Source organism: Megalopta genalis, chromosome 2 (assembly GCF_051020955.1).
Source record: "Megalopta genalis isolate 19385.01 chromosome 2, iyMegGena1_principal, whole genome shotgun sequence".
NCBI classification, from domain to species: Eukaryota; Metazoa; Arthropoda; class Insecta; order Hymenoptera; family Halictidae; genus Megalopta; species Megalopta genalis.
This window is the reverse complement of record NC_135014.1, coordinates 27773542-27787449: the sequence shown is the minus strand read 5'-3', so window position 1 is coordinate 27787449 and position 13908 is coordinate 27773542. Positions and strand designations below refer to the sequence as shown.

The 13908-nt window shown below is 47.8% G+C and overlaps 1 protein-coding gene across 1 annotated transcript in view; it reads left to right on the top strand.

Moving 5' to 3' along the window:
• mGluR (metabotropic Glutamate Receptor) overlaps positions 1-12507 on the top strand; it is a 62066-nt gene extending 49559 nt beyond the window's left edge. The window contains exon 7 of the mRNA XM_033486652.2: positions 6077-12507. Coding sequence (XP_033342543.1) covers positions 6077-6222 — 146 coding nt within the window. The 3' untranslated portion in view covers positions 6223-12507. The remainder of the gene's footprint in view (positions 1-6076) is intronic.
• Positions 12508-13908: the final 1401 nt, after the last annotated feature.

Sequence of the window (13908 nt, the reverse complement as noted above, 5' to 3'; positions counted from 1 at the left end):
CTCGGCTCGCTGCCAACGCCTTGTATCTCGCGGTCCCACTTTTCCGCGCCCGTCCGCCCCCGCGTTGCCCTTTCTTTTGTGGCCGGACCGATGCGGCGCGGCGCGGCACACCGGGGTCGGCCGATTTGTACGTCATTAGCGGCGGAACAACGGGAAAACAAAACTTTCCGGCCGCTTGAACGCGCGCGCGGCGCTTCATCGAGCGCCACAGTTTTCGAAAGTTGTATAAATCAGTCTCCGCGCTCCTCCCGCAGCGTCTCCGAGTCAATCTGGTCAAGAGCAAGCCGCCGGCTTCCTTGGAGACCGACGTCGGGATCAGAGGGTGTTTGTCACGGGGTGCTAAATCGGTCCAGTCCCGGTCCTCGGACCAATTTAACCGAGGACGAGCCAAGATTCTATCTCTAACGATTATTCGTGCCCCTTGCAGCTCGTTTTTATGGTTGTTGATAATCGATAACCATAACGAAAGAGCCACAGGGCTCGAACAATCGTATCTCCTCTTTCAAAATTGTCCATTTTTGTGGACAATCTGAGCGTCGATTGGGGAGACGTTACTTTATTTTGGAGTACCGCAGCGTCACTTTCACTGTATCAACGTCGTTGAAAGAAGAGAAATACATTTTTATCTAATTTCTGTTCGATACGATTCCACGACCGATGACTCGAGAGGCCCAAAAATCTTGTTAAATCGATTTCTGCGCGATCCGAAAGCCGCGATTACTGCCTAATATCGATCTAGAGTCAGGAGGTAATCGATATTAATTAGGAGCCGGTCGCGATCAACGACACCGGCGAATTACAGTGGCGGTCGTTGAAACGCGAGACGACGAATTTGAGTTTCCGTTTTAATTGCTATACCGTACAGCCAATTATGCGTTTATTTGATTCGTTTCATTCTGAAAACCGCAGACGCAGGTGTTATTAACTTAATCTCGTACCGCGACTCGACTCGTTTCGCATACTTTGCAGCGCAATCGGTTAACATTAAAGTTACGGAGCACACCGCGATAGCAGCTGTTTTATATCAGTTTATAAAATAAGACATTTATTCTGATTTTGAGCAAGCGTTATTGCAACATTTGCCGCGAGCAGCATATATAAATCGAATAAATAACTCATAAAAATGTATTTTCACGAATAATCGCAAGTGAAAAAATTAGTGACCCGCCATTTTGACGAGTTCTGTGAATTTATTGCTAAACGATACCGAAAATCAAGTTCCCGGGTTCCCGCGACGCGCGTCCACGCGAAAACTTTTCGCCTCTGTCGCCGAGGAACGCGGGATTTCACATTAAATTTACGGAGCACCGAAAGCAGCTGTTTTATATCATTTTATAAAATAAGACATTTATTCTCATTTTGAGCAAGCGTTATTGCAACATTTGCCGCGAGCAATATATATAAATCGGACAAATAACTCATAAAAATGTATCTTCACGATACGAATAATCGCAAGTGAAAAAATTAGCCATTTTGATGAGTTCCGTGAATTTAGTGCTAAAATCAAGTTCCCAGGTTCTCGCGCGCGACGCGCGTCCACGCGAAGACTTTTCGCGTTCGTCGCCGAGGAACGCGGGTGCCGATAAACGTCAGTGGAGGGTGCTCGATAGATCGTGCCGGAGAGGAGCAGGCCAAGAATTAACTTAATAATTCGTCGCAGGCAAGAACAATTCCGGGCATTATCGTTCCCGGGGCCGTAATCCCCGGTGATTGCACGCCAGCCGGCTGTGTAACTAGCCCCGTAATTACAATAGACATTGGTAACCGGGGAGAGGGCGACGACGGTCGATTTCCATACGGAAATCGGACGGGGGCTGATGCGTCTGCCAACAATCGAATTCGCATTAAGTATTATCGCCGGAAAATATTCAGCCCTCTCTCTCTCTTTCTCGAGGGTGGCTTCGCGTTAAAACGGGGAGAGCGCGCGCCTTCTTCCTCGCCCAATCGTCCGTGAAATTTCGAAAGTCCGTCGATCCCTCTCCGCGCGCAGGTACGTAACAATTCGACTCCTTTGTAGGGATTGTCTGTCCGGCAAACGTTCGTTCGCTCCGTTCGATTAGGCTCTGTCCTCCTGCAGCTACTGCAATGTTTCGGGTCTGAATATGTCCCGACACGCGTTACCGCCGTGCGTTAAAAATATGGGACATTTTTAATCCCATCGTGTCTCGAAGAGTTGAAAAGTGTGCGAACACTTTCGTGGGCCATTGTAAATCGACGATTCGAGCCTGCAGATTTTTGTCCGTTTTCCCGGCGACACCGATTCGAAGGACAAGCTTCGAAAAGCATCGCGTCGCGGCGAATAAGTGGTTCGTCTTTGCGAAACCTTAAACGACCGGCACCGCCGCTGTATAAGAGAAGCGAGGAGAAGATGTTTTCGAGGAGAATAAACGTTCTCTCGGGCAGAGTCCGTTATCCTTGAGAGTGTCCTGGCGGGATCGCGATTCGCCCGGCTAGACGACGGGGCGTCGCGGCGCGATCGATCGGGGCCGGAGCGTTTTTAAACCGTCCCCTGTTAAGTCCCCTGAAAATTTCATATCACGTAATATCTGGCATCCGCATATTGGGAGCGTCCTCTGTGAAGTTATCTGTGTTGCATATTTCCGCGAATTCCTCGCGAGCGCCGGTTGAAGATACAGAGCGCGGACGGGGGGAGGGTGTGCTGCTGGGTGGCCGAACGGCGGGGGGGAGGGAGGGCGGGGAAATTGGAGGAATTATGGGCTGTAGCATTATTGACGGGGCTCTCGAACCTGGGAAACTTTTATTTCCCAATGATCCCGCAGGCATCGGGACCATGGTATGGTATTCTCGCGGCGTTTATACCTCCGACTCGCCCCTCTCCTCCCGCCCCTGCCTCCTACGCCTCCAGGCACACACTGATTTATTTTCAATAAATGCTCGAACACTTTGTCCGCCGGTCACGTATTATTCCGTGTCTCCTATTTCGATGTTTGTCCGCGCATTGTCCGGCCCGCGCCATTGTGCCGCGCCAATTGACGTTTTTATGGGGTAGAAATGGGTTAGCTTCTGGATAGATTAATTCCTATTTGCGGCCGGGAACGCGAGAAACACTTGTTCCCTTGTTGTTTAGCCTCGGCCATTGTACACGCGGCGCGCTCGCGCTGGCAAAAAAATTTACGAGCCGTCGTTTTATCGACGCGAAATGGATTAGCTCTCCTAGACAGATTGACTGCTACTTGTGCCAGATTCCTCGGAGAATTACTCTTACGCGGCTCGCGGTTTATCGCGACCATTGGGGAGCGTATCGACGCGATGCGCGATGATAATTTGGGAAAAGCTGCTTCCGGAGACAAATATTCGACGCGTGTTTTGTTTCAAGTCTCGAGGCCTATCGGGGTTCAGGCTCGCGCAAGTGGCTCCGCGGGGTAGTTTTCTACTCGATTCGAGAATCGCAGATGTCTGCGCGGGGTTTATATTATTAGAAACGATTGTTTTTTGGACTATGAAAGACTAATTATGGACCGTTTATTCTGAAAGCGATTTTTAAAAATTAAGAAATGAGATGTCATCATAGTTTGTCACTAATTTAGCGTAACCTTTTTATTTATAACCAAAAGAAAATTAACCGCTATCCAAATAAACAGTTAAATACATCGTCGAACAGAATAAAATATAATATAATATAATATTCATTACATATTTTATTTATTTACCCGAACGTCTATCCCGCGAAAATCCTTGAGGGTTAATCTCGCCCGTGAAATTTCCCATCGAGAGATTTTTTATAATTTCGGCCCAGCGATTATTCGATCTTACTCCCGCGATCATAATGAGACTATTTATTCCGATGAATGAATTTAATAAGCTCGGCAAATTGGGATCGCCTCCGACGGAATAATTTGTACAAGGGTTGTGCTCGGGAAGTAATTACCAGAGCGTAGATTTTTCTACGAAAGAAAAATCGCGTCCGCGCTAATTGCGGAAGCTGCGTCGATCTCGTTTTTTTCAATCATTTTAACGAGCTAAAAAATCGAGCAGCAGCAGCAGCAGCGTTTTCAATGTCTCTTAATGTTTTCGCTGTTTCGTACCTCGATCGGACGCTTCGTTGCCATAAACGCGCGAAATTCGTTCCCCCATCCGATAATAATTTTCGAATTTCTCGATTTCGAATCGGGTCGCGCGAATCGTCGAACGTAGACTGCTAAAAACAAAGGAATTTTCCCCGCAAATCGCGTTTATCACGGAGCGTTTTTTCTCTGTTCCTCGAGGATCGCGGGGGTGGGTGGGGGCGAGGGTGTATCGGTTACAATTAAAACGGCGAAAACTTTCGACGATCGTCCGAGAAGTTGTACAGTTTTGCGCTACGTCGATGCTCGGTAACCGTGTTTGCTCTTCCGAAGTTCGAGTCAAGTTCCGAACTAACAGTGGGAATTTTCATTTCCGCGCGCTGCAATCGTGCCGCACGGGAAACTTTAAGCCGCCTTTCCGAATGCCGGCGTTCCGCTCTTCCGTCGCGCCTATCGCGGAATAATCGTTTCCCGTGGGCTCCGCCAATCGCTGGGAAACGTTCCGCCAATTTTCCCGTCGTTACCCTAATTCCTCACCTTTCGACCGTCCCGCAAGTCCCGATCTGCACGAGCAGAACAAATTCTATCCCGAACTCGGTCCGCGTCCGAATCGATATCGTTTCTATTTTAGATTTTCAGATTCCGCGCACCCCTCCGAGACGGTGCCGCATATATCCTGCGGCAGTCATTTATTATGCGTGGACCACCTCGTTTCGTTTTCGTCCCGATCGGTCCTCCTAAAGGCGAGATTTCCTGTCGTGTATCCGACGCTGGCGTTTATAACGTCGTAACAACGGAAACTACAGTAATTTCTTAGAGAAACAGACCATATTGTATCGTTTTCCGTCGATTCCTGGCATCGACGTAGCAATAAATTGCATAAGCGCAGGAGTAGCACAGGGAAATTCACAGCAACCGGGAATTTGGCAATTCTGGGAGAAATTGCTGTAATCGTGTAAGAGATTATTATATATTCTATTTGTTTATCTATTCTTATTCGTTTATCTATCTATTATCTATTCTATTCCATTCTATTATTTTGTATTCGTGTAAGAGATTTCCAAAAGTTGCAAACGCGTTCTGTTTAATTTCAAGGTTGCACGTATAAAAATGTGTAAAGAAATATTGCCAATAAAAGTTAAGGCTAAATTCGCTCGTTCTTGTAGCAATAAATTGCATAGGCGCAGGAGTAGCACAGGGAAATTCACAGCAACCGGGAATTTGGCAATTCCGGGAGAAATTGCTGTAATCCTTTCGTATTCGTGTAAGAGATTTCCATAAGTTGCAAACGCGTTCTGTTTAATTTCAAGGTTGCACGTATAAAAATGTTTAAAGAAATATTGCCAATATTTGCCAATATTAAGGTTAAATTCACTCGTTCTTTACCCGATCTAAAGAAACTGCCTCTTCAGCGACGCCTCGAAGCAACTTTTACAGTTTTCTAGCGATATTTGAACGAAGACTTAACAAAACACCGTACAGTAAATTTTTAAATTGTATATTTAATATATATTATATATAATATACTATAATAACATATAAAAATAATAAAATAATATAATATATAAATAAATAATATATACAATATATATTATATATGTTTTAATACGTATATAACATAAATCTTATATATTTTAATATATATTAAACTATGTTATATATTTCTCTAAATAGGAAGCTTCAAAATATTTCTAAATAGAAAATAGAAACGCACAAACGCGATGCTATTTTTGAAGTTTTCCTTTCGACAGAGCATCAACAACGTAAAACGATGTTATCAACAATCGTCGGGGTCGATTCACCGTCTAACGTACCGAGATATAATCCGACGTGCATCACCGCAAGGGTTAGCAGTGAATCCGACGTATATCGGCACACTGGTGTTGGGAGTCAATTGGACGCGCGTCACCGCTCGTAGGTTAAATCCGCGCTGGCCGGGTTTCTGGGCGCGGAAAATCCGCGTGTTAATCGCGGGGCCACGAAAATATCTGGCAACAACGTGTCATCGAGAATGATCGTCTGCGTTACCTCGGACCTCGGTTTGTTTTCAGACACGGGCTGCGAGCTGACCAGCGAGAGCATGCCGTTGCAGAGCGCCCTGACGGCGGCGGTGCAGACGTCGGTCGGCGTGACGGAGATCAGCTTGACGTCGAACACATCGGGCAAAACTACTAACGAGCAAGTGGCCGAGCTGTAGAGAGCAAGAGAGCAAGAGAACGAGAGAGAGAGAGAGAGAGAGAGGGAGCGCGCGCGAAAGAGGGAAACAGAGAAAGAGATAGAGCGAGGGGGAGAGAAGGGGGTAGGCAGAGGCGGCCCGTCGTAATTCAGATTTTCAGAGAACCCTGGCCTCCGGTTGCACCCTCTGGCAACCGGCCAGCCGATAAGACCGGCCGGAAGGGTCGCGGTAGTGAATAGTGCGAATGTGTGCTAATAAAAAGGGGAAGGACAGCTCTCCCCTACCCCCCGAGACCGACCCCCGCGCGCCGCTGTCTGGCCATGTTCGTCAGAGAAACGTAGCGCGAATCGGGAGCAGCAGGGCCGAGGAGAATGGACGGCCCGGCCCGATAAGGGAGCGGTTACAAAGAATCGCGACAAAGCTCCTCGCGTGATGTCCGATGCCTCGTGAATCCTCCACGGATCTGGGTAAGCTTAGGTTATTTACTGCCGGCGCTGGAGGTACAGCGGGCTCTTCTTTTTCGCGGGGGTCGAACTCCGGAAGAGGATCGCCTAATTTCGGCTCCTGTTCGCACAACTATTGCGAAGAAGTATACGAACACCTTTTGACCCTTTCATGGGCACAATACGAATTTTCAAGGTGTCAGTACATTTCAACGGTGCGAATAATTGAGCCCAGTGTCCGTGTACGCGCTAAAAGGGGGTGGGAAGCTTAGTTTCCAGGGCCTGTGAAAGGGTTAAAACGCAATAACTCTCTTAAAGCCGGACTAAATGATTCGAATTCTTTCTTAAATGTTAAAATAACTGGTTCGCTCTACCGCGTTTGAAACATAATATTTTTTTAATTTTGGTATTACGTAGTGTGGCACCGATAATTTCTTTGAAATCGGAATTATATTTCGCGTAATTTTAATCAGGCCAAAAGATTGAGGGATCGATTTGCATAAAATTCGTTCGGAAGAGCAGCGATCTCAATTGATTTGCAAACTGTCTGATCTAGGGCGGAGCGTTCAATTCGGCGGCCCGCCCCTATCAGCTGCGCGACGCGGCATTGGCCACAGGGACGGAGCGTCGGCCGCACTCGCTCTCGGATTGGTCAGTGTTTTTCGTTAATAACTCGCGAACGAAGCCGCTGATCGCGTTTTCGCTGAGGAAAAAGTTACTCGAGATAACCCCAGGAATCCCTCATTTCCCGGAAGTATCATAATTTCGGGACGCCCTCGTATCTCCTCTTTCCAAATTGCCCATTTTTGTGCACAATCTAAGCGTCGATCGGGAAAAATTCACCGTATTCGCGTTCGATCGCCGACCACAGCAGATCGTTTTCCAAAAAAACATGTAACTATGTCCTTCCCTCTTCCGTTCGAGAATGCCATCTTACTCGCTCCTTCCCAACGCAAATTAGCCTCAACAACACGTCAAATTCCAACGAAACTAATCGCGCAGCCGCTGTCGATCCTTTCGCTGAAGTATCGAAAGCCGATCAAGCGGCAGCGAAGTTTCCGTTTGCCATTCCCGAAGAAGCAAAAACACTCGCCAAGCCCGCCGTACCTCCGGCGTTCGGTTAACAGAGATCAGCGGGACGGAGCATCGCCGGGGAGCGTGACAAAAGACTATAAATAGTACGCGCGGAGAGAAAAAAAACCTAGATACGCTTAGAAATCGTGTTTGACTGCGGCGTCCACGGTGGTAGACCGTCGCCGACAGGTGTGTGTAATCGGTGGTGAACTTTGTATGTTGTATCGGAGGATGAAAGCCTGCGTTGCCTATTGTCTGTAACGGCGGCGACAGCGACGACGATGCCCTCTGACCCTGTTCATGGTCGTCGCCGGCGTTTTCGTTCGCTCATTATATGTATACCGGTACGTCGGGATCACTCGTATCGCGATCACTGTTGTCGTTATTGTTACTGTTAACGTTTACTTCGTGAATTATATATGAACACGTACACACACATACAGACACAAAGAGAGAGAGAGATACATGTACACAGAGACACGCGCGACTCAGAACCTACACGGTGTATAGGTATTGTCGGCACGAGACCGCGTTTTGAGAACGGTCCCGGAACACCGACGACTCGTCGCAGAGACTCGGCGCGCGACGATTTATCGGCGACAGTTAGAAACGAAACGGTTTCCGAGTTCGGAAAGTCGTCGCGCTGTTTCGCGAATCGTTGCACCGATCCCGAGGATATCGGGAGCCCCGGGAACGCGAAGGAGCCGGCATCCGGTTGCGACGATCGCAGCTGAAACGGCGGTCGCCGGGAGCTCGCAGTTAACAAATGCGTCGTTTCCCGTCGTTTCCCCGAAGTTTCGGGTCCGCGGAACGGTAAAAGGATTCTACAGTTTGTATCCGAGCTCATTAAAATTTATAAAGGGAACGGTAATTCTTTATTCGCTCGAGGACGCAGTTCGCGTTCAAATAAATTCGAAGGCACCCCCGAGAGCTCGCGAGACGGCGAAGGATTTCTCGCAATTTGCGCTCGCGTTTCGCGTCGTGCGCGTTCGAAAACCGTCGATTTTCAGACCGATTAAAAAGACCGGTTTAATCGCGGATTAAAATCACCGTCGAAGGGGAAGGAAGCAGTCTCTTCTCCGCCATCGTTCGAAGGACGATCGAAATAAATTCAACTTGGTTTCGCCCGTCCCGAAAAACTTGCCGACGCCGAAAAGTTCCCGCGGCCGGAACAAAAGAACGCGGATCGTCTCGCTCGTCGGTGAAATCCAATTCCGTGGATCCGGGAAAGACGTTCGACGAGATCGTCGAGATCGCGCCGGAAACGATTCTGCCCCGCGTTCATTGACCGGTCGCGCCCCGGGCTAATTGACAAGATTAGAGCGACAGTATCAGAGGACTCGATTCGATTACGGCTAATGACGAGGAGCGTATTCGAGGTTTTCCGGCGTGGCCCGAGGACGCAACCCCCGCCGGACTCGTGCCAGGAATTGTTTCTGTCGGGGAACAACGCCGGTTATTCGCTCGCGCAAATCTAATTAGCTTGTTCCGAGTGATCGACGTTCATTGTCCATTCTTCCCACGTACGGGAACGGAGCAGCGAGAGTGCGAGAGCGTAAGAGATAACGAGAGAAAACGAGAGAGAAAGAGAACGAGAGAGAGAGAGAGAGAAAGAGAGAGAGAGAGTATTTACATTCCGCGAGATGAGTATATAACGCGCGCGCACGTGTCGTAGGCGTATTGTATTATCGCGCGAGATACCTCGCGCGTCTCCTCGAGACGCTATTACCGTAGCTTATTTAACCTGTTAAACGGGCCGACGACGAGTATACTCGTCGCGCCGCTCAACGTCCATCTTCCTTAGCGATCTTTCGAACGTCGTTGCGCTTCAAACAAGCACGCGAAGACCGATGATCCCCCAAGAACAAATTGCATAATATAATCATAACTCGTTGGCTTTCCAACACAATTTTTACATAACAACGTTGCGGGAAAATTGAAACCTCGAATCAACAAATATATCCAAACTTTAGTTCCATCATCAACCTCAACGATCCTCAACGATTTCTTTCACCCCTGTACTCTTCGCGCTTTGTTCTCGGGCATGGTTAACATGGCATTGTAACGAATTAGACGCGTTAAATTTTTGTCATTCTTTTATCGAGTTTATTTCCGAATAAAAGAATTTAATACGTCGTGCATATGTGTATGTACGTCGTATGTAAAGAGTTACCCTCGGGTTACCCTAATTAAGTTGACATTTGTCGAATAAGATTGTATCAAGGTTTTCTTTCTTGACTCAAAAATAAATGAAATAAAAGAACGAAGAATTCTAACACGTTTCATTCGATAGACATAAAAACGATTTATCGATCGTTCCACGGTAACCGGCGCGTACCGCGACGCCATACGGGTCTTAATTTCGCAAAGAGGGAGGAGAAAAATCTGACCCTATCGAAACTGCCACGTCTATCGCGACGATGTATGTACATGTATGTATTCCGTTCGACACCATCTCTTATCGCGGAACGTCTCCGACGGGATAAAAAGGCGGAGCGAAATAATTCGGAACAATAGACCGGAAGGCGTGGGAGGCGTCGACGAGGACGTCGAGCGGCGTCGACACGGGGGAGGAACGACGGGAGATTTTTGGAAACTAGGCCGGCCACGGGACGTGTGAACCCGACACACACATACACACACATACACACACCACTTCTTCTTCCACGAAACGGCGGTAGACAATAAACGAGTCTCGCTTTAAACGCGAACTTCGGGAAACCCCCGGCCCCCGACCAATATCAGGATTTACACTCGACCTGTTCGATCTCGCGACACTTCAATTTCGTCGACTAAGGCGGCCAGGATATTTAGTTTCTAGCCGAGAACACAGCCGTCGAACTGCATACATATAGCCGAGAACATCGTTCTCCTGCGAGCACTCGAGGAGGGACCGCCGCCATTGTTCGCGATACATATTTGTAAATCGAGTTGCCGTCGCCGCCGTCGCGAACTGAATTAAAAGGATTTTAACGAGAGCCCCTCATCCCCCGTGCGTCCGTGAACGGAAACGCCGCTGCAGAAAGATTCCCCGTTCGATTCTGAAACGGGTCGGGCTTGTATCGCGAGGGGACCCGGCTCGCTCCAGCGCGTTCGCGTCCGATGACGCACGTACGCGTCCTGTGCCACCCTTATCGATCGAAGCGTGGATCGTTCGCTTCGCTTGCGGGCAGAGATGCGAGAATCGCGAGAATCGATGCTCCTAAATATACATATATATATATATATTGTGGACGAAAAGGATCGATCGATTTTCCAACCGGTCGATCCAAAATTGTTATCTTTAATTTAAGAAGAATCTTTAATTTAATTCGAAGAACAACTTTACAGCTTTTGTGACAAACTTGTAATTGAAGTGATAGCAATTCAGTGATAAATTATATTGCGCGACTGCATGAACAAGCTGTACAATTTTTGAAACATTTATTTATATATATTTATATCTTTTTGGAACATTTGGAACATTTCGCGGTACATTGGAGAGCAAATTTTGACTGTGATTCGACTGTTTTGGCAATGACGCAATGACGCAGATACGATGACTGCAGACACTTGTACCTTCGATGCAAAACCAAACTAAGAAATATGAAAGTATCGCAACGGAATTTGCGCGCAGCAAATTTTCGTAAATATCGGCGAATTTCTCGAATTTTTGGTTGTGGTCTTTCTGTCGATGATAAATAAATAAATAAATAACAGAGACAACAATAAAAAGAACATCGTTTCTACGATACTCGATACTCGAGTAAAAGAACCGATTGTCAGAAAAATCCGTGATTAGAAAATCGATTCAAGAAATCGGTTTTTCGACCGAGAGCATCGATTTCGCCACGAATCGTATCGGGATCGAACATCTCTAGCTTCAAACGATTTTGTTCGCGGCCTGCGAAGTATTCTGCGAGCACCAGCGGACTAGAACGCGTCATCAGAAAATTCTAATTAAAATCGTTCGCGACGAAAATCGGACGCGAACGCGCGAGAGCAGGATCATCGATCCGATCGAGAATCTGTGTTCGTTGACACGAGTCAATTCTTTGGTACGAAATCCTCGACGTCAATTGGACGGAATCGATCGCCGTGAGAACACTTGCGGGACCCGAAGATTCGAATCGCGATCAAAGGGTTCCGCGATTCGTCTGCGTTCGAACAGAAACATGGTAATTCGTCGTTCCAAGTCAATTCAAAGGTAATTCGTTCGCGTCGCTGTCGGAGACGTCGCGGGTCGCGAGCGACCCGGAGCCGGAGGGGCTTAAAGGATTCGAACACCGAGAACTGAATTTTTGAACGAGGAACGGTGTGCTTCTTCGACGAAGTTAACGGCTCGGCTCGTTCGATCGAGAACAGGGGGCGGATAAAATCGCGCGGAATTTATTATGTCGCGTCTTGTCGGCGACCTAATGCGTCCAGCATTGTCTCGGCGACACTTGCCATCGGATCTCGGCCGGTTCGAATCGATTTTAAAGCGAGAGTTGCGCAACGTTCACGTAACTTCGAGACTGTAATCTTCGAGGACTACGTTTCTCGGACTGCGCATACGAATGAGAGCGATCGGCTCGCGGAAACGTCTGTGCTGAGAGGAAGAGTGCGAGAGAAAGGAAGATTGAAAGAACGAGAGAACGAGAGAGAAAAAGAAGAGAGAAAGAGAGAGAGAGTATCGTCGAAGAGATGGGGACGTGTGCGTGCACGTGAACCGAACGGTTGAACCGGAAGCATCGTACAAAAGGTAACTTTGTATCTTTTATTATAACACTGAAAGCGTTGAAATAGATTTGCCCCGTCGAAAACTCGAGCTGTTCGAGCTTTTCCGTCTTTTTTCTGTCCAACGACCATCCCCCCTCCTCCTTCACCCTCCCCGGCACCCTTTTTTATCGTCCAAAAAAGAGGGAAAAAAAGGAATTAATTAAACATCGTTCTGCCGGTCCGCGGCGCATCGAAAATATCCCTCTCCGAATAAAATATCGGGGCTCTAATTAAACATACGGTCTCTTTGCTTCTGGTCCGTATGAAAAATTAACGAACCCGATACCTGGAATCCGTAATTCGCCGGGACACGGGAATTCGGCTGGGTGGCCGAACGACCCTCGACGAAGAGGCCGCGCGATTGCGAAAGAGGACAAAAGGTCGAGAAATCGACCGCGGGGAAACTGGTCGTTTCATAATTATTTATGCCCTCCGAGGAATTTATAAGTGTCCCGTTACACGTTTTATCAAGACTTGGCTTTCTCCTATCAATTATTTGGAATCGTGCTCGCATGATTCGGGGAAACTATTATGCGACACAAACAAAAAATCGTTCGTCGTTTTCCAGGTGCCGATTCACGGTCCGGTAGAGGATGCAAATCGAATAACGTGCGCATTGTTTACAAATTGGACACCCCGCGGAAATCCGCCGCGTTAAAAAGGAGACGCGAATCGAAAACATTTTTTACAATATAAAATACATCGTAAATGCAATACGGATAGATACGATTCCAAGTTGCTAAATGCACCTCTGCAATTCAAAATGGCCCTACGAGTATATATTAATAATTTTCGCGAATTTATGCCAACAACATTAACCGACTTCGGCGACCAAGATCCACAGTGTTCGGGGTAATGGAGCCGGTTACTGTGGGGCGACAAATTGCCGTGCCTTTGGCTCGTTTTCGGGCACAATCGACTCCATATTTATCGAACGAGACGCGGCAAGTTTAGCTCGATCGTCGAAGCTTTCACAGGTAAGTAATTTATTTGGCGGGTCATTTCGGTGTGATCTAGCACGCCGATTCGTTAAGGTGAGAATTCCGGTGCTGAAACTCGGACGAGGTGGTCTGCTGTTCGTCGTTCGCCGGCGTATTTAAATTAATTAAGCCGCGCCGCGGTCGGCGATACGGTCGCGTCGGTGGATATTATTTCAGCCGGTTGGTAAATCGCGATCCAATTAGGGAGGGGACCGCACCGGTCGCCACGTGTTCTCGTTCTTTCCGAATGATCTTTCCATTAGGAACATTCTGGATACCTTGCCGAACGCGAAGATCCCACGGTGGATCCAATCGGTTATGCGTCGCGGAGCCGAAACCGACTCCGGATAATTTGATTCTCGTTGCTCCGCTAATTTATCGGCCGCCAAAACCGGGTTACAGTTCCATAAGTCATGAAGCGAGAGTGTCACGCTTGCGTCATCGAATCTACGTATGGATTTTGTCACCGG